The sequence below is a fragment of the Orycteropus afer genome, unplaced genomic scaffold, assembly GCF_000298275.1.
Source record: "Orycteropus afer afer isolate SDZICR_OR568_19922 unplaced genomic scaffold, OryAfe1.0 scaffold00064, whole genome shotgun sequence".
NCBI classification, from domain to species: domain Eukaryota; kingdom Metazoa; phylum Chordata; class Mammalia; order Tubulidentata; family Orycteropodidae; genus Orycteropus; species Orycteropus afer.
In genome coordinates, this window is record NW_006921651.1 from 5,974,924 (window position 1) to 5,995,098 (window position 20,175).

At 37.5% G+C, this 20,175-nt stretch overlaps 1 protein-coding gene across 1 annotated transcript in view; it reads right to left on the minus strand.

Annotated features, from left to right (window-relative positions):
- Window positions 1-19,927, minus strand: part of SLF2 (SMC5-SMC6 complex localization factor 2) — a 44,193-nt gene extending 24,266 nt beyond the window's left edge. Inside the window, exons 1-9 of the mRNA XM_007939947.2 lie at window positions 19,788-19,927; window positions 17,170-17,213; window positions 15,834-16,567; window positions 14,516-14,573; window positions 9,483-10,468; window positions 8,428-8,498; window positions 6,141-6,263; window positions 4,829-4,996; window positions 3,559-3,661 (exon numbers count right to left, since the gene is read on the minus strand). Of these exons, the coding sequence (XP_007938138.1) occupies window positions 3,559-3,661; window positions 4,829-4,996; window positions 6,141-6,263; window positions 8,428-8,498; window positions 9,483-10,468; window positions 14,516-14,573; window positions 15,834-16,567; window positions 17,170-17,213; window positions 19,788-19,927 (2,427 nt within the window). The remainder of the gene's footprint in view (window positions 1-3,558; window positions 3,662-4,828; window positions 4,997-6,140; window positions 6,264-8,427; window positions 8,499-9,482; window positions 10,469-14,515; window positions 14,574-15,833; window positions 16,568-17,169; window positions 17,214-19,787) is intronic.
- Window positions 19,928-20,175: the final 248 nt, after the last annotated feature.

Below are 20,175 nucleotides of genomic sequence, written 5' to 3' on the forward strand. Positions count from 1 at the left end.
CACCAGCAGTGTATGAGAGTCCCAATCTCTCCACAACCTCGCCAGCATTTGTTATTTTCTGTCTTGTTGAACTTTGCTACTAGTGCTGGAGCAAGAAGCAATGTCTGATTTCTTGACTGCTGTTTCCATGGGTGTTGACTGTGGATCCAAGTAAAATGAAATCTTTGATAACTTCAATCTTTTCTCCATTTATTGTGATGTTGCTTATTAGTCCAGTTGTGAGGATTTTGTTTTCTTTATGCTGATAGGTAATCCCTACTGAAGACTACTGTCTTTGATCTTCATCAGTAAGTGCTTCAAGTCACCTTCACTTTCAGCAAGCAAGGTTGTATCATCTGCATACTGCATGTTGTTAATGAGTGTTCTCCCATCCTGATTATGTGTTCTTCATATAGTCTAGCCTCTCAGATAATATGCTCAGCATACAGACTGAATTAGTATGGTGAAAAGAATGCAACCCTGACACACCTTCCTCATTTTAAACCATGCAGTGTCCTTGTTCTGTTTGAATGACAACCTCTTGGTCTATGTACAGGTCCCCCTCATAAGCACAATAAGCAGAATTAAATATTCTAGAATTTCCATTCTTCACAATGTTATCCATAATTTGTTATGATCCACACAGTTGAATGCCTTTGCATAGTCAATAAAACACAAGTAAACATCTTTCTGGTGTTTTTTGCTTCCAGCCAAGATGCACCTGACATCAGCAATGATATCCCTCGTTTCACACCCTCTTCTGAACCCAGGAGATTCAGTCTGTTACCACTGGTTTGTCATTTTGTCATATTGTGGTGGTTAGCATGTTGCTGTGAGGCTGGGGCTATTGCATAGGTATTTCAAACACCAGCAGGTCACCCATGCGTGGACAGTTTCAGTGGACTTCCAGACTAAGACAGACTGGGAAGAAGGATGGGGCCATCCACTTCTGAAAAAAAAAACAAAACTGGCCACTGAAAACCTTAATAGTATGACCATTCCACCTTATAGACCTACATATCATTTGGCTAAAGGTGAGCCACTGGGGTTGAGATCAGTTCCCAGGCCAAAGGATTTCTAGGCTTCATATTCTTAGGAATTCCACTAGTTTCTATCAGACCAGTAAGCCTGGTCTTTTTTTATGATTTTAAGTTGTGTTTCTTATTTTTCTCCCACTCTATCCTGGACCCTTTCAGAGTGGTCAGCAGTGGTACCTGGGTACCAGTTAGTTCTGGTCTCAGGGTCATGGAGGCTGGGGTTCATGTGGTCCCTTAATCCTTTGGACTAATTGTCTCCTTGTGTCTTTGATTTTTTTCAGTCTTCTTTGCCACAGATGGGGAGAGGCCAATAGTTGCACCTTAGATGGCTGTTCACAAGCTTTTAAGACCCTAATCACCAAAGTACGATGATGAACAGTGTCTTTGTTGACTATGTTATGCCAATTGACCTTAGTGTCTGCTAAATCTATGGTCCTAAGCCCCCATGTCCAGTAACTCATTCCTTCAAGGTGTGTGTTTATGACTAAGAAATTTCCAACTCCACGCCTTATATGCTCTACTATATTCATGAATGTATTTGCAAGCGTGTATAAAAAGTATGTACACATATCCTGTCAAATCTATATATACATTCATAATCCTATTCCCCTTACCATCCCTGTTCAGCTTGAGTGTCTATCTATGTATCCGCATATTATTATTAATAATAGTATTATTACTGTTATTATAGGATTGTGTAATAGTAGTCACCTTTGTTGCCTTTAACTTTTGTGCTACTCTTTCTATGCTTTAATAATTTTGTGTTGACCAGCTCTTATTGTATGTTGCCTTTCTTTTCACCTAAGTTGGTATGTGTCTACCTTCTAGTTAGTGATGTACCCTCTTCTTCCCTCTCCCCTGGTAAACTTCAAAGAATGATTCTACATATAAAACTTTTCTTGACTTTTTAGTGGTTCATACAGTATTTGTCCTTTTGTGATTGACTAATCTCACTCAGCACAATGTCCTCTAGGTTCACCCACGTTATTAGGTGCTTTGCAGATTTACTGTTATTTGTTAATGTTACATGGTATTCCATTATGTTTATGTACCACAGTTTATTTATTCATTCCACCGTCGATGGGCACTTAGGTTATTTCCATTTTGCTACTGTGAATAATGCAGTGATGAACACAGGTGTGCATATATCTGTCCCTGGCACAGCTCTTATTTCTCTAGGATATATACCTAGTGGACTGCTGGATCATACAGCATTTCTATGTCCAACTTTTTAAAGCACTACCACCATACAGCTTTCCATAGTGGTTGTACAATTTTATAGTCCCACCAGCAGTGTATGAGGGTTCCAGTCTCTGCACACCCACACCAGTATATGTTGTTTTCTGTTTTTTAGAAGTTTGCTATTAATGCTGGGGTGAGATGACACATCGTGTTGATTTGCATCTAACAGCTCTGGTAGCGTAGTGCCTAAGGCACCTGACTGCTAACCAGAAGGCTGGCAGTTCAAACCCACTGGCCACTCCTCAGAAGGAAGGCTGGGCAATCTACTTACGTAGTGATACTGCCTGAGAAACCCAAGGTGTCGCTGGGGGTTGGGTCCGACTTGAGGGCAAAAAACACCACAATGGCTAATGATTGTGAGCATTTTTTCAAGTGTTTGTTACCATTAGCTTCCTGAATGTTTTCTTTGGTTAAGTATCTGTTCATGTCCTCTTTCCATATTTTAATTTGATTGTCTTATCTTCTTTGTTGCTGAGGTGCTGAAGTTTATGTTCCCACAATTTCTTCCCAGTCTGAATGTTCTCTTTTGATTCTTTCAGTGAAGTCTTCTGATTTTCGTAAATGCTTAATCTTTAGGAGGTCCTAGTTGTCTATTCTGTCTTCTTCTGTTCCTGTGTTTTTATTTATGTTTGATAGTGTATTTATGGCATATATTAGGGCCACTATTTTTTCTTTGGATCTTTGTGACTTTAGGATTTATGTCTATGATCCATCGTGAGTTAGTTTTCATATATGCTAAGAGATATGTTTCATTTTCCTGCTATCCAGCTTTGCCAGAGCCATTTGTTAAAGAGATTATCTCTTCTCCATTTAATGGGTTTCTGCCTTTGTTGAAGATCAGTTACCCACTGGTAGATGAGTTTACTTCTGGGTTCTCTCCATTGGTCTATGTGTCTGTCATTATACCAATACCAGTTGTTTTGACTACTGTGGTCATATAGTAGGTTTCAAGATTGGGGAATATGAGCCTTCCTTTGTTCTTCTTCTTTAGCAGTGCTTTGCTAATCTGGGGGTCTATTCCTTTTCCATATAAAGTTGGTGATTAGTTTTTCCATCTCTTTAAAGAATGATAACGTAATCTGGATTGGGACTGCATTGTATCTGTAGATTGCTTTGGGCAGTATTGTCATTTTTATACATTAAGTACAGTGACTCTTTGCTTTATTCTAAGCTACTGAAATCATTGGTTTGATGTACTAGATTTCCTTTCCCTCTATTAATGTGCAGGTAAAATTTATTTTTAAGTTTCACTACGAAATACAGTAAGGGGCAACTACAACTCCCAAAATATTTCTCTTACCCGAAACAGCCACTTTAACACAGGTACAGGACACTGGACATTGTGATAAGCTGAAGTAAGGAAGCCTTGTGTTGTCAAAAAAATCTGATCCATTTTCCCTGATCTGAAAAATAAAGTAAAATCATTACAATTGTTACACCCCTGCCACTTATACCACTACTACCACCACCATCACATCTGACATAATTAGGAAAATAAGCAAGTAAATCATCCTCCTCAGACTATGGACATAGACTTCTACTCTAATGTGGACAGAATGTAACTGATGGCCCAAAGCTGATCCAGTCTTGATGGCTTGGCTCCAGACTTATCCAGTGGACAATTCTACATCTGCTGACAGCATTGACAGGGAGACTATCAAATCTCAGGCCATCTTCAGTTTTTGCCAGCTTGGGGATACAGTTTATTAAAATTTATAGCACCAGAATCAATGTGGTTTCCTTGGACCTGAGATATGCACTGAAAGAGATTAGACCAGTTTAGGCATTGTGGTAGAGATCGCTAGCTGCCTATACTAACATCTACTCTACTAACATCCTTCTTGATAACTCACACTCACTGCTGTCGAGTCACATTCGACTCACAGCGACTCCTTCTTGGGTTTCTGAGGAAGTATCACTATGGAAGTAGATTGCCCAATCTTCCTTCCGAGGAGTGGCTGGTGGGTTTGAACTGCCAGCCTCCTGGTTAGTAATCAAATGCCTTAGGCACTATGCCACCAGAGCTCCTTTCACAGAACTCTGATTTAGATGGGCACACGGGTTGTCTGGAGAAAAATCATTTCCCAGCCTCCTTTGTAGCTAGATGTGGCCATACTGACTAAGTTCTAACCAACTAACCTTAAGTATTCGGTCACATGGGATTTCTGGGAATTTGAATGTAAAAGCACTTACTTGTAGCCCCTGTGCTGGGAACAGTGGGACAGAAAGATGATACTGTGACACCAACACAGGAGCCCAGGACTTCCTACCTTGAAACTTATTTCACATAAGAAAGAATACACTTTTTGTTTAAGCCTCTGTTTTTCACAGTCAACATTATCATATACTACTGATCTTAACCCTAACTAATAAAGGCAAGTGATACGCTAAACAAGTATCATATATTACTTTGTAAAGATAATAATAAGTAAGAAAACACGAGTAACTGTAATAATAAGAACAGGAAACTGGATAGGTCATAAAAAAATAAGCCTTCTAGAAATTATATCAGTCACACATCTTTTAATTTTTTATACAGAAAAAAGTAAAATGTCTATTTTTCTACTTACTTAAGAATAAGCTTTTCTATAGCACTTTGTCCAATAAAACCAGAGTCTCTTAAATCCAGAGTATGCTGATTGAATATTTTTCCAGAATTGAGGAAATGAAATATTTCTTCACCTGGATGATGATCAGGAATAGCATCGATTGTAACTGAAAATTTCTTTAAAAATTCCCTGAAATAGAAGAGGGGAGCATCGAATACCAAACAGTTATACCACAAATGGTTTTGTACTTAAAAGTTGTATGCTGGGAGATTTTTTTATTTTTATTGTGTTTTTGGTGAAAGTTTACACAAGCATTTGACTGTTAACCAGAAGGCAAGCAGTTCAAACCCACCAGCCACTCCTCAGAAGGAAGATTGGGCAATCTACTTCTCTAGAGATACCACCTTGGAAACCCAAGGAGGGGGGTCGCTAGGAGTCGAACCCACTCGACAGCAGTGAGGTTTTTTTTTTTTGGACAATCTCCACATAAACTGATCAATGACTATAGCTACATTTTTACATGTGTCAACATTCTCGTTTTATCTGTTTTGATTGTTCCATTTCCAGTACTCTAGTTTCCCTGGTCTCTTTCTCTCTTATTTCTGCTTTGGATTAAATGTTGATCTTTTGGACTTATACAGATGTCTTTTAAGTAGAGCACCAATCTAATGGGTAATATCCTTTATTCTGTGTGTCACTTTTTCTATTAAGACGTGGTCTCAAGGCATAGTTTTGGTTCAAGGTTTAGAGTCTCAGGGGCAATAGTGTCAAGAGTCCTCTGGTCTCAGGCGGCCCAATCAGCCTGGTCACTTTTAAGAACTTGGCGAAGGAAAACTTTTCTTTTAAAGACCAATGTTAATCCCAGATTAGAAGACTAGCATGAAAAAAAAAGCATGTTTTTGATTCTCTCACTTTCTGCGAGTGATTAGTCCAAATCCACTAAAACTGTCTATGTGAATAAAAACAATAATCAAGAGAAAATACTAAAGATGTAACCTGGCCCTAACATTTTGTCTTTCTCTGGTGGCACAGTGCCTAAAGCACTTGACTGCTAACCATAAGGCTGATGGTTCAAACCCACCAGCCACTCTTAGGAAGGAAGGTTGGGCGAGCTACTTCCGTAGTGATACCACCTCGGAAACCCAAGGAGGGGTCACTATGAGTCGGGTCCAACTCGACGGCACATAACAACAACAACAACAACCCATCAGAGAAGGATAAGAACTTATCAGAGATCATTCACTAAATAACCATCAACATTCATTTATTTCACAAAAACAACACTGAAAAACTTGTACATTTATTAGGGTACATACTATGAAAAATGCTGTACCTGTGCTCTTCTAAGAGACCATCCTCATCATCTGTACTGTCTTGATCTCCGATTCTGAGAGGGGATTTAATGCCTCGGCCCTGCCTTATATCTTCCTGTAGTTGCTTCTGCAGTTCATCTAGCCTACAAATTGAAAGAATGCTACAATAAACAGTTTACCTTAAAAATTGTTTGTCTCAAAGCAGCAAGCACAAAGAAAATTCCTTATTAAGCACCTTGATATATGACAAATTCTGTCACACTATGAGTTAAATTGTGTCTCCCAAACACACCCCAATATACATTATAGTGTACCTTTCTCATCAAAACATAGAAAATCTATTTTAGGTCTTGGACTTTTACCTAGTTACCAGTATGGTCTAAGAATAGTGTTCTACTGCATAAAAAACTTGAGTATTTCTTTATAGCTTTAACTTCCAGAATGATCTGCCCAAATTTTTTAGAGAGAGGGGAAGGAAAATGGCAAAGAATAAACTTCACTAATTTGATTATCCCCTCAATTTTTATTGCTTATTTGACTTACAATAGGTCAACAACACAGTACACTAACTAGGCTTTGCAGCAACAGGAGTTGTTGTGGTTATTATCACACCTAACACCTACTTAATACTTACTTTGTGACAGGTACTGTACTAAGGGCTTTATGCTATTAACCCTCTTAACCCTCACAACAAGCCATGTGGTAGTTTATTATTATTCTGTTTTATAGATAAGGAAACAGACATTAGAAAAGCTAAGTAACTTGCTCAAACTCATCACACTAGGAGCTGGGATTCAAAGCCAGTCTAGCTTCTGAGTCCTTGCTTATACTGGTTCTCCAAGATTATTTTAACCAAGGTTCTCATCCCCAGGCCCACTTCCACCCCCCATCTCCCACCCCAAAACCATGTCAAGGTTACTTGAGTACAGCAGAATATTAAATAACCAGTAAATATCAGTACATCATCAGTAAATAAATGAGTAAAGGAAAGAGTCAATCAGCAAATCAAACCAGCACCTCAGCCTTTGGTCTGTGCAATGCTCAATTTTAAATAAACAACTTTAGTTTTCATATTACTGATGAACAAGTTCATGAAATGTTGAAAGATTTTATAATAGAGCAGAACAATTCTGAACTACTAATTCTCTGTAAAATTCCTAAAGCTAAGCTACTCGGTTAACAAGTTTTGGACACACATATGCTAACTTCCATGAAATCAAGCCAGCTGAGCTTTTAGCGAAGTTCTTGGGCTAATTGCAAGGCCTTTCTTATCAGCGAAAGCAGTCTGTAATTAACCACAACAATTTCAGTAGAGTCAGTGCGATAGTTGGAGCTTGGCTTGTCAACTTGGCTGGACCACAATTCTGTGTGGTTTAAGTAATTGTGATGTGGGTTGTTCCAGTGATGGGATGAGATATTTATGTTCTGAGCAGCCAATCCATTGAAAGAGAGTTTCCCCAGGGGTGTGGCCTGCTTCCAGTATATGTATGGACATCTTGGGAAAAGAGACATTCTTCTGTAGATCAGGATTCTGTTGTGCTGCCTACAACTGTCTGTGAGCAAACAATCCACCGTTCAGCCTAGAGATCTTGGATTTGTCACTTGTTGGAGTCAACAGCCAGTATACTGCCTGCCAACCCTGAGCTCCTCAGCCCCTGCAGGAGCATGAGTTGGCAAAAGCCTTCAGCTTGACGTCTGATCCAAGAACATGGGATTTGCCTGCTTCTGTAAGTGTGCGAGCCATTTCCCTAAGATAAATTTCTCTTTCTCTCTCTCTATATAAACTTTACTGGTTTTGCTTCTCTAGAGAATCCAGTCTAATATAATCAGTATTGACCCTCAAACTTTTTGATTTTTCTGTGTGTGTGGGTAGGGATGACAGGGAATGAAAATTATAATTCTACGTTTTTCTTTATAAGAGTAACCTGATGGGCGAAATATAAAACCTACAACTATCATTTAGATACCAGTTGTGATAAACAGAAAGGAATTTATAGCAATAGTTAATATATGCCATAAAAACTTGGATCTTGTGATCTAGTCTATGAGTAAGATAGAACACCTTATTCCTAACAAAGTTGAGGGCAGCAGAACTGCTATAATGGTATGTGCATAATATGCATGCTAATTTCTCATGACTTTTTAAGGTTAATTAAAAGTAAACCATAGAGAAGAAAGCAGAATAGAGGTGCCTACAGAGCAACTTTGAAAACTTGTGATAAACAGTTATAATGTTAGTCTGGGGCAAACCACACTTCAAACAAGCAATATGTTCAGTTTAACAAATGATGTATGATGCTAACTAACCTTTGAGTGTCTTCCATCTCCTTCACTAGACGCTCTAAAGTATTTGTGTAAGTTCCACTGTGAACATGTTCCTGAAACAAGAAAATTTAGAAATAATTTACATCATATCTCAGCAGTAAAAGAATTGGGATGTTTTAAGTTATTCAGAGTACTACAAATTATTTTCTATTTCAATAACCTGAGCAAGGATAATTTTCTTATAGAAAATTTTCACCATCATGCTTTAATTAAATCTAGTATTTTGTAGCACAGGCAATTCAATTTTACCATCTCTTAGGCAAGGTAAAATCCTGCTAGTCTTAGTTACAAGGAACTGACTGCAAATACCCAAGAGAGCTCAGTGGCTACACTGTATTTACTTACAAATTTAATGGAATAACTCTAATTTTCAGGTGTTACCATAGAACATTAGCACCTTCCCCACCAAATTTTAGACATCTTAGAATTTAATTCTGCTAATTCCCAAGATAGAATGAAGTTATTTTATAAATAAAACTGCACACCACAATTAACAACATTTCTACACTCTACCTTCATTTACAGCAGTGGTCTCCAAAGCAGGGGGTGTGCAAGGTGATCCAATGGGGTGCAGGAAGAAAATAATAGAACTTCTATTTATATGGAACTTCTATAGAAACTCCAGTAGAACTTAAGCCTATAGTAACTTTTACATAACTTCTATTGGAAAATACTTTTTTCCTCTTCCTTTTAAGTTGTTTTTGCATGTTTCAGAAAGTACACAGTAGTATAGTGGTACCTGTATATAATCTATAAAAACACATATATATATATATATATATTGGAATACATGCTTAGAATTTTTTTTTTAACTAAGAGAAGTGTATGTGATCAAAAAAGTTTGGAGACCACTGATTTACAGTAATAAGACTGAAGATACTGAAAACTCATTAGCTACATAAGAACTGTACCAGTGTCAGTCCAATTATGAATCATATCAAATACTAAATTTAAAAAAAAGTTCCAATCTAGTCTTCTTTCACTAAAAACCCATCTCTCCCTCTTCAAATAAAGATAAATGTCATGGAACTACTTACTGTATAATCTGATGACTTAGACCCAAGCCCCTTGGGAAGAGAAGACGACTTTCCTGTGGTTGCAGGAGTCTGACTGAAGTTCAAAGCCATTATTTCTTCCAGTGATTTTAATGTTTCCTCTTCCTCATCACTGTCTAGGTTGTAACCTAAACTTTCTTCATCACTATCAAAACTAGCTCTTAGTTTTCTTTTCAGTGCACTGCTACCTGCACCAGAGTTTCCTGAACTCTCTTTATCTGATGGGACTTTATTTGAAGGAGCAGTAGAGCTCGGGATACATGGCACAACTTCCAAAGTAGCCGGGGACTTGGCAGGAGTGCCATATTCTGAATGCAAAGATTTCCCCGAAACTTCCCCTGAAGATATATTATAATCAGCCTTATTAGTCTTTGCTTTATGTTCCTTGTGTTTGGAGGACTCTGCAGAATGCCCAGTACATTCTGTAGATGACAAACGCTCTTTATCTTTTTTAGAGACTGGAAGAGTGCAAATTTTAGCATTTAATGGTACCCGTGAGGAACCAGCACTTGGAACATGGGAAAGTAAAGGTAGAAGATCTGTCTCCTTTGATGTAACAGAGCTGGCAGTTTTATTTTTCTGAAGGCTGCTAGCTTTTTTAACCGCAGATTTTTCCTGAGGTAAAGGTAAGTGGGGTTTCTGCATCTTAGTCTCTTTGGTACTTGCCACATGGATCCGGTCACTATTCCTGGAAGAATGATGGCCAGAATTTGAAGGTGTCAGGCCGGCAGAGGAGCAATCAGCTTCATCATTAGGTTCCTTAGGGGCTATATCTTCTAAGCGCAACACATCACCAGGTATCTTCAGTGCAATGTGTTTTATAAATTCCTCTCTCCGATGTGGTCCATCAGGATGCTTCTTAAGGAAGGATTCCTTTGCTCTTGGCATTATAGATTCCCTTGTGCTCCTCAGATCTGAGTCCACAGAGTTCCTTTTTCTTTTGTCAGGAAATTTATTCTTAGAGCCTGCTAAAATTTAATTTTTGCTAGATTAGTGAAAAGTACACTTCTCTATCTTAGTAAAGGCTACTCAATGAGTGTCTAGAACACCCTGAAGAAATGTTTAAATTCTAAAAACTTAGGCTGAGATTATTTACCACATATGAAATGAGGAAAAAAGTTAATACTATTATTCATTAACTGAGAAATATTAGTGTAAAAGAAATATTAAAAAAACACATAGTTGCACCAAGGCAAGAATTCCAAAGGCGCTTTCTCTCAAAGTGGATGTCTTCTTGTTTTAGATCAAGAACTACCAGGTTTCAGAAATTCCACCCTCCTACATTTATAGTTCTTAAAACACATGTAGAATATCTAGGTGAAGGCAGATTTTAATTTTTTTTTTTTTTTAATTACCTAGTGTTTAATTACTATTTAGTCTTTCCATGTATCTCTCTAGTCATCAGCTATCTATCTACGTGTTAGGAGTTCCATCCTAAAGCACTTTAAAAACCACAAATATTTGCGTTAACCAGTTTTAAAAAAAACTTACTGTGCTTAAATATGTTTTATTAATTCACCCTTAATATTCATTATTCATTAGAAATTCACTGTTTGTATAATCGGTATTCTCAAAATCAGCTTTCTCTATACCAAGTTTCCGTCTTAACATGGACAGATGTTCCCACTCCACAACAGTTCAATTTTAAAAAGCAAACTTCAGCTAATGCTAATGCTTCAACAATTAAGCATTATTATTTGGATAGCTTGATCAATTAATAATCTGGAAATTTTAATTTATAATAATGAAAAATTAACCAATCAATCTACAACAAATAAGTGCCTCATCTCCATCCTTTTACAGATAATTCCCTTCATCTGAGGAAATCTTTCCATGCCCACTCAGTTTCCAGCAGTTAAATGACTGGGGCCACTTACAGTGTAGGAAGACCTATCAAATAACTAAAACAAAAGACTTAGGATAGACTTACACTGATTATCTCAATTTTAAGTGTGCGATTACAGAGAAGATAACTACAGAGCTACCAGTTTTTGTTTCATTTTCCTATAGAAGTCAGACAATTTACATACAGCTAGTAATGAGGAGAAATCCTGCTTTGATCAGGAATTCAAGACTTATCCAGGAGGAAAAACTATATGGTAAATGCTTAAGACAAATCAGCTTATTTAGACCTTTTAACATCTGGAATTAAAGAGGAGTGAATTGGTGCTACAGACAAGCTCACCTTTTGTAAACTCTCTAGGGCACTTAACTAACTTCAAAAATCTCATGTTTCTTTTACACTCTTTTACAGCCTGTAGAAGAGAGCTCTGATGGGGCAGTGGTTAAAGTGCGTGGGTGCTAACAAAAACGTTGGTGGTTCGAACACACCAGCCACTCTTCAGGAGAAAGATGTGGCAGCCTGTTCCTATAAAAATTTATAGCCTTGGAAACCCTATGCGGCAGTTCTACTCTGTCCTATAGGGTTGCTATGAGTTGAAATCAATATACTGTTTTTCAAGTATCTATTGATAAGGTTCATGGGCCGAATTCTTGCTTTCCATGGGGGAGATCTGGGTTCGATTCCAGCCTGCACCTCATGCACAGCCACCATCTGTCTGTTGGTGGAGGCTTGTTCATTCCTATGATGCTGAACAGGTTCCAGTGGAGCTTCCAGACTAAGACAGACTAGAAAGAAAGGTATGGCAATCTACTTCCAAAGAGATTAAATTTGACTTCAAAATTCAGTCAAAGGATAGGCCTCTGGAAGACCAAAGAGGCAAATGCCTACGCTACCAACATTTCTGCAATCTCTAAGCTTATGTGTGATTAATGATTATGTGAGCATATATATCACCATCAAAACTAAGAAGTGTTAATAGCAGTAGTATGAACAAGATATGCCATTTGTATTTTTAGTATCTATTCACAATCAGAAAAAGATAAGCATTCTTAAGCATTTTCCATCTTAAAGTGAAAAATCCCCTTATGCTCTTCATATACTGAAATTCTGTCAGCTAAAATATATTTATCATTTTAAGAGTAAAATGCTATAATAAATGTAAATATTAATGAGGATTGTAAAATACATGTAAAAATATTAGAAATAAAATATCTAATGAAGGCAATCATCTTAAGACTGCCTCTGAAAATATGCAGTAAAAATCTTTTTAAAGCAGTACTCAAAAAATTCAAATGTGGGATTGTACAAATGAAACTATTTCAGCCACCAATGACAAAATCTGCAAATGTCAGAACTGAAGAGCTTTATTTTAGTCATTATCAGAGAAAAAGGAAAGATGTAGTGCCTAAGGTATTTGTGACCGCTAACCAGAAGGCTGGCAGTTCAAGCCCCCCGCCACTCCTCAGAAGGAAGATAAGGCAATCTACTTCCGTAGTGATACAGCCTTGGAAACCCAAGGAGGGGTCACAGGGTCACTATTAGTCGAATCCAACTTGATGGCAGTGAGTTTGTTTGTTTTTTTTAATAGTTTGGTTGGCAACACCACCACCAGCAGTACCTTAAATAGCCAGAGCAGTCTAAAAACATTTTGCTTTTCCACTCACTTCAGTGCAAAGTGATCATCTATTCAGTATCAAAAATGTGCAGTACAGTGAGTACAGGAGCAATTGTGTGGCTGATAAATAACCATTCTTGTACTAAAATTTAACCACTAAAATCAATTAACTTTTTTTTTTTTTTTAAATTTTTATTGTGATTTGGGTGAAAGTTTACAGAGCAAATTCACTTTCCACACAGCAGCTCACACACTGTCTCATGACATTGACTGCAATTTCCCACAATGCAACAGCTCCCCTACCACTTCCTCCCCATAGTTACCTCTTTAAAATCAATAACTTTTTAAGAATTAAAAAAAAAAAAAAATCACATACAACTTCAGATTTATTCTTGTATTGTAGAAGTTCTCTCTATGATGGTGAAATATGGTTTTAGCCTTCACAAAGACTGAACTTAACACTTGGAACACTTGGTCAAAATGCAGTTAACTCTCTAAAATGTATCAGAAGATGGAGTACTATGCACAAGTTGAAGAATGAGTCAAACTTGGTCTCTTTGTACTCGCTGTTTCATCTATGAAAGTAATTACCTTATAAGGTTGTGAGGATCAAATGAATTAAAGAAGCACATAACAGGTCCGGCACTTAAGTAGGAGCTCTGGTAGTGTAGTGCCTGAGGCGCTTGACTGCTAACCAGAGGCTGGCAGTTCAAACCCACCAGCCACTCCTTGGAAGGAAGGTTGGGCAATCTACCTCCGTAGTGATACTGCCTCAGAAACCCAAGGAGGGGTCGCTATGAGTCAGGTCCGACTTGACAGCAAATAACAACATTATTATGTCCAATGTATCTTGCTGAATGTGGAAATTTGTACAGTTGTTTTTCAAAGCTTGTAGTCATAGCAGGAAAAAAAAACCTTACACACCAAACTATTTCAGTTGTTATTTCTGGAGGCATTTAATTTTCTGTGCTATAAATTTCTAGTGTTTGAATTTTACAATGTCCTACTTTCTAACAAAGATAATAAAGATATTCCAAGAATCAATGAGTTGACAGTAGCTTTTTGTTATGTATTTCCTCAACCAATAGATACTAGAAGTACAAACTGGTATCACGTAGGAGTCCTTGAAACTTGACATCACAACATATCTTTTGCACCTATTAGGAAACACTGTTTTGGATCATCATAACAGTTTCCACCTTGTACAAAACTCAACATAATATCAAGACCTCAGATATTAATAAATATTCCAACAACAAAAGATTATGCTTCTTAACATCACCAAGGATTCAGAAGTAGAACACTGAATACCAGGATGAGAAACACTGTTAGAAATTTCTGAAAACAGAGAAGGATAAAGACAAGGTATAGGTTACACATACTAAATTTAAGAGCTGTTCTTTTTGAGTATAATTTTACTAATACTCTTAACTAATCTGGGATACTCAACTCACCTCTAAGAAAAGAACTGCATATTTAACCAAATTTACTTTTAAAAAGTGCCATTAAGAAGTAAATTTATTTTAAAAATTCATAAATTTAATATTTTGATTCTACCTGGAGCAGGTTCCCATGACTCCGAAGAGGATCTTTTTCTTGAGAGATGTCCGTTTTCCTAGTAAGACAATGAGAAAAAATTATATTAGGAGCTGGGGAAGTAAAAAAATGTAATTTTTTCTTTATAACATTTAAGTACGGATTTCTAGATTAAATAAAACAAACAGCTACATTTGGAGGTAAATTCCAGCTTCTGTAACAAGATATTTATAAAGATCTTAAGTTTTCTTGAAGAGCATTTTTATCATAAAAATGTTACAAAAATAAAGTCAGCTTTCACAATACTAATTTAGAAGTTTACATTACTAACCCAAGATTAATATTATATTAGAACAAGGCATTATTGCGATAAAGCATTAATTCCGAAACAGCAAGCCTAATATTTGCCAATCAAATGGACACAACTCACTCAATTCTGTTTAACTACTGATGCACCAAACATTGAAACCTTATAAAAATGGATTAAAATGTTATTAATCTCTATCGATCATTAGCAAATCTCACTGGTAAAGGCACCAAATTCCTTGCAAAAGGGCCCAAGGCTTTCCAAATATATTTTCTAGCAATATACACCATAACCACCTCCATTTATTCCTAGAATTTCATAGTTGGGTTTATTTTTGGCCTATCTGGCTTTAAAATTTCATTGTACCTTATCAACATAGCACCTTCTTGATATCTGATCTTTATTTGTTCTGTACGCAGAGAATGTCTTTGAAACGGATGTACTTAATTTGATTTTCTTGGGGGGGGCGGTTTTTATGCTCTTCTGATATAGTCTATTCTGAAAAGAGAAATCTGATGAAGTTAATATTTGGAGCATTTTCTAAGTCATCTTCTAAGTTTTCTGAGACCCATACTCAGCTTAAGATTTATATACATCATAACTAGTGGTTCTCTAACTTCAAAGTACATCAGAATCACACTGAGGGCTTGTTAATCACAGATTGCTGGTTCCACTCCCCGTTCCCCCAGTTTCTGGTTTAGTAGGGCTGGAGTAGGGCCTGAGAATTTGCATTTCTAGCAAGTTCCCAGCTGATGCTGCTTGTGTAGGATTGAATTTTGAGAACCACCACTCTACACCATTTCTTGCTACTTAAAATTTTTCCATTCCTCAAGTGTCCCTCTTTAGTGAAACCTAACTGAAAAATACCTATACTTACATGTAATAAAAAAAAAATAGCTTCTCCACAAACTGTGCATCAACATTTCCTAAAGAAATATACCAATGTGATGTAACAATTATTAATATTTTTAGATTTAATATTCTAAATATAATATAGCAGTAGTCAAAGTTAATTCAGTAACTCGCACATACCAGGTTTGAAAGACTACTTTTTCCAGGTATGACATTGTTCTGCTTGCTTTGTTCCTGCCTTGGTTTAAAATTTCTTCCTAAACTAGAGGATTTCAAGGAAAGATTACTGGCTTCCGAGAAGGAATTTTCTGAGTTGATTCTCTGCTTAATTTGCTCCCTTCTCATCTTCCTTAGTTCTCTTTCTCTGCAGTAAGATGCTAGTGATGACTGAAACTTAGCTCCAAGTGGGCTTTCTCCTGAGTGGTGCCTGGATAGGCTGCTCCTGCTAAGACTTCTGGAGCTGTTCTTAAAGATGTCAGCTTCTGCCACTGTGGCTTGCTTTTTGGAGTCCGCACTGGTTTTGCCTCGATTTCTATCACTCTCCTTCCTGCTGTTTTCATGAATGAACACTGACGTCCTTCTCTCTGGAGATCGATGTTTTTTCTTTCGTGGCTTCACTTCTTTTGACAAACGATATGAAGACGGAACATAGACTTTTGTAACCCCCTTTGAAAATTTGGTGGCCAGTGACATACAAGGTCGACGTGACTCATGAACACCATGATCTCTGTGGTGTTCTTTAACACCTTTCATGAAAGCCTCTAAAATAGGGCTCTTTTCTGATGGCATCCTTTTTGGTTTAGATTTTTTTGGTGAGGATAGTTTCCTTTCAAACTGCTCTGTCCCAGTAAAGGACAATCCACTTCCTCCATATTTGTTGTCTGATTTTTGTGGCGAATCCAACATATGTCTGTCTAAATAGCCAATTAAAAAACATATAGATTGTTACTAGAAATACTACAATGTTAAATTATACAAAAGCTACCACAAAAATGTTCAAATATATTTGGATAATATAAATTTTACTGGGGGAAATTAAGAGAAACTAAGACATGGTGTATTTTTTAATAGCCTTACTTTCATAAAACTCCCTTTTGCAACATCATGAAACCTTCCTATGGTTCTGTTTATGATATAAATTACTGTACTAGAGAATCAAAATAGTATGTATTATGAACACTGAATTATTGACTGGAATAATATTTTAAATGTAAGAAACATAACAGTAAAGACTTTTTCCACATTTAGAACTTAAGTGTATCTTATGGAAGTAGACTGCTCAGTCTTCCTTCTGTGGAGTGGCTGGTGGGTCTGAACCGCCAACCTTCTGGTTAACAGTCAAATGCTTTGGCATCACACCACCAGAGCTCGTTCTTTGTAAAACCACTGTCTTCATTATATTTTCAACATTATGTTTAATCAAATTAATCTAAGAGTTTCAAATAGGTTTAAAAATTGAATCTATTCACCTCCCCCAAAAAAGACTCAGCAAGAAATACGTTAACAGTACACATACCTTGTTTTAAAGCTGGTTTGAAGAAATCTATAATTGACCGATTCCTGAAAATAAAAGCATAACTAATATGGTCACATAAGCAAATATTAAAACCTTAATAATTCAGATTACATGGCAAATGCTAGTCACAATTATAAAATATAGACTGGATTTCATTATCTGATTTAAATCAGTAAGTTTTGAACAGTAAGGCTTTTCTAAGTTGATTATAAAAAACTAAAAATATAATTCACACTTCTTGGAGTTCATTTATATAAACACAACTGAAGTTTACATTATCTATAACGCTAAAATGGTAGATTGGACTGTGGATCCAGGGAACTGGTAGAGTAGTGCTTCTTAAGACTGAAAAGCTCATTGCTATGTGATAGAATGGAAGATCTTAGGGACAGGAATCTATCTGATCTTATTCCTTGATATATCCAGTGCTTCATACAACTTATTGTTCAATAAATGTTTGCTGAATGAATAATGGCAATTACAAAAAATGAGTAACACCTGAATAGACTCTCTGAACAGGAACAGAATAGCAGATGGACATAAAGTGAGACAGGACCGTATCACCAAATTTGTACTCTGATCGGTTCATGTATTTAAGGTGACTTGAAGGAGCTTTGGTGGCATAGTGCCTAAGGCATCTGACTGCTAACCAGAAGGTTGGCAGTTCAAACCAACCAGCCACTCTATAGAAGGAAACTGGGCAATCTACTTCTGTAAAGATTTACTGCCTGGGAAACTCAAAGGGGGTTGCTATGAGTCGGAATCGACTTGATGGCAGTTGAGTTTGGTTTGGTTTGGTTTTGGTCTGTCAACTGCACAAAGGGGATGTAATTATGTACAGAGCAAAAAAAAAAAAAAATTATTGGCATATTTTTCTAAATATATTCACTTTACTAAAAAAGTAAGAAAAAAATAGTTGTAGACTACAGATTTCCCTAAGCATTTATTCACTATGAGGTTGGAATGCTCAGTGCAAACGCAAACAATCCAAGTCCCTTGAAGGTTAAGCTTTTTCTGTATCTTGTACACTTTAATGGTCTTATTAGAAAAATGCACATCTTTAATGAGAGTCCACAATGTTTGTCTCAGCATTTGTTTACATAAAATAAATTATGTAAATTAGCTCCAAGAGTAAAAAGGAAGAGGTACTATAGATGGAGGATGAGGCCTTCTGTTATTGGCTGAGCAAAGAGAGGTGAGAAAGAACAGAGAAGCAGCTAATTAATTCAAAACAATAATATGTTTTTACAATATATAATAAATATACTATATTTCTTCACTGAAATATTAGATCTCAGGATCATTTTCAATACATGTATCAGAAAGAGAAAAACAGTTTTGGGTAAAACAAGAAATTTTGTAAAATAACCATGAATGGAACTTTCCACGAAGAAGGTATGCAAGTTAATATCCATAGAAATGTCCGCCATGTTTTTGTAACTAGTATATATATATTCAATAACCAATTATTCATAACAGCTTCACAAACCCTCATCTGAAACTTTTGGTGCCAGATGTGTTTTAGAATTATGAATTTGTCAAATTTTAGGAAGAGGAGACCTTGCATGTATCCAGGTACATCCAATTGGGGTGTAGGGCTGCACACATATATTTCTCCAGTAAAACTTATCAATATTCATACTCAATGAGATAAAACCAAAAACCAAATCCACCCTCTGGGCAGAGTAGAACTGTCCCAAAGGATTTCCAATGCTATAAATCAGACTGCCACATGTTTCTGGGAGTGTGCTGGTGGGTTCAAATGTCCCACCTTTGGGTTGGCAGCTGAGTGATCTAACCACTGCGCAACCAGCGTTCCTACTTAATGGGATAAAGTCATAAATAGCCTTATGTTAGTTCTGGTCAAGTTAAACTGCCAAATGAGATTTGGCGCCAAACTTACTGAAAACTTTTGATTTTCATAGCTTTCTGATTTAAGATAAGGGATTGTGGACCTGTACACGATACCGTATCAGAACACGTATTTACTGTTAAATTGTCACAAGCTTTTAAACTTAAAATAAAAAGGCAGAACCAGATGCATATAGAATTTAAACATTTTATTGTCAGAGAATGTCATTTGATAAAAATCTTTACAAATAATTAGCCTCCGGAGAGGCATAAAGTTCCTGAAAGAGAAACCATAATATATTCCAAACCTGTATGTTCTTTTATGTATACGTTATCGTGTATACTGGACTACAATGTAATTCGTGGAAGCGTTTCCCTCACTACATCGCACATAATTTCACGCACAACATAGAAAAGGTTTATACTATTAAATCACTAGGTCAGCTGAACTGACAATGTAGAGAAAATGACATTAGTGTGCCGGGTCCAGCTATCATAAAACACAAAAATCACGTTCTACCTAAGGCGGGTTCTCCGTACCCAGCCAGGCTTGGGGTCCAGACCAAGAACAGCTTCCCAAGTACAGAAAAGAAAACTCGTATTCCCAGAAGCCCCTGCGCGGAGGCGGGGCAGGAGTTTGCCAGTCCTCAGAACGCAAGGCCTGTACTCGCGGAGGATGGCGGGAACTGGAAAAGCGGCCATCCGCTGTCCTCCCTTATACCCTTGCCCCCGCGACCCGGCCCCTTCTCAAGCCCTCTGAACGATACCTGTCCCCAGGACTCTCTGTTCTCTTTCCTGCTGCAGCAGGGACGGTACTACCGGGTCTCAGATGGCAGCGCGGGGGCGACGACCCCGGGGCTGGGGATGAGGGGAAACCTGGCCTAGCGAGCATGCAGCGCCTTGTCATGTCGGCGCCGCTGACGACGGCGGCATGGGCTGTGGCAGGCGAAGCTGGGTGCGTGGTTGCCGTCTTGCTGCTGGGACTCAGGGAGGCTGTCGGAGCAGAGGTGGGCGGCACCCCCTTCTCTCTTCATGGCGGTTCACTCTCTTCGGAAGTGACTGCTGTGTGAGCGGGAAGGAACCTGAGGACCAGGAGGGGGCGGATCTAACTCCAGAAGTCGCGTCATGATTGGTTGGTACAGCGGCCATTCCGGT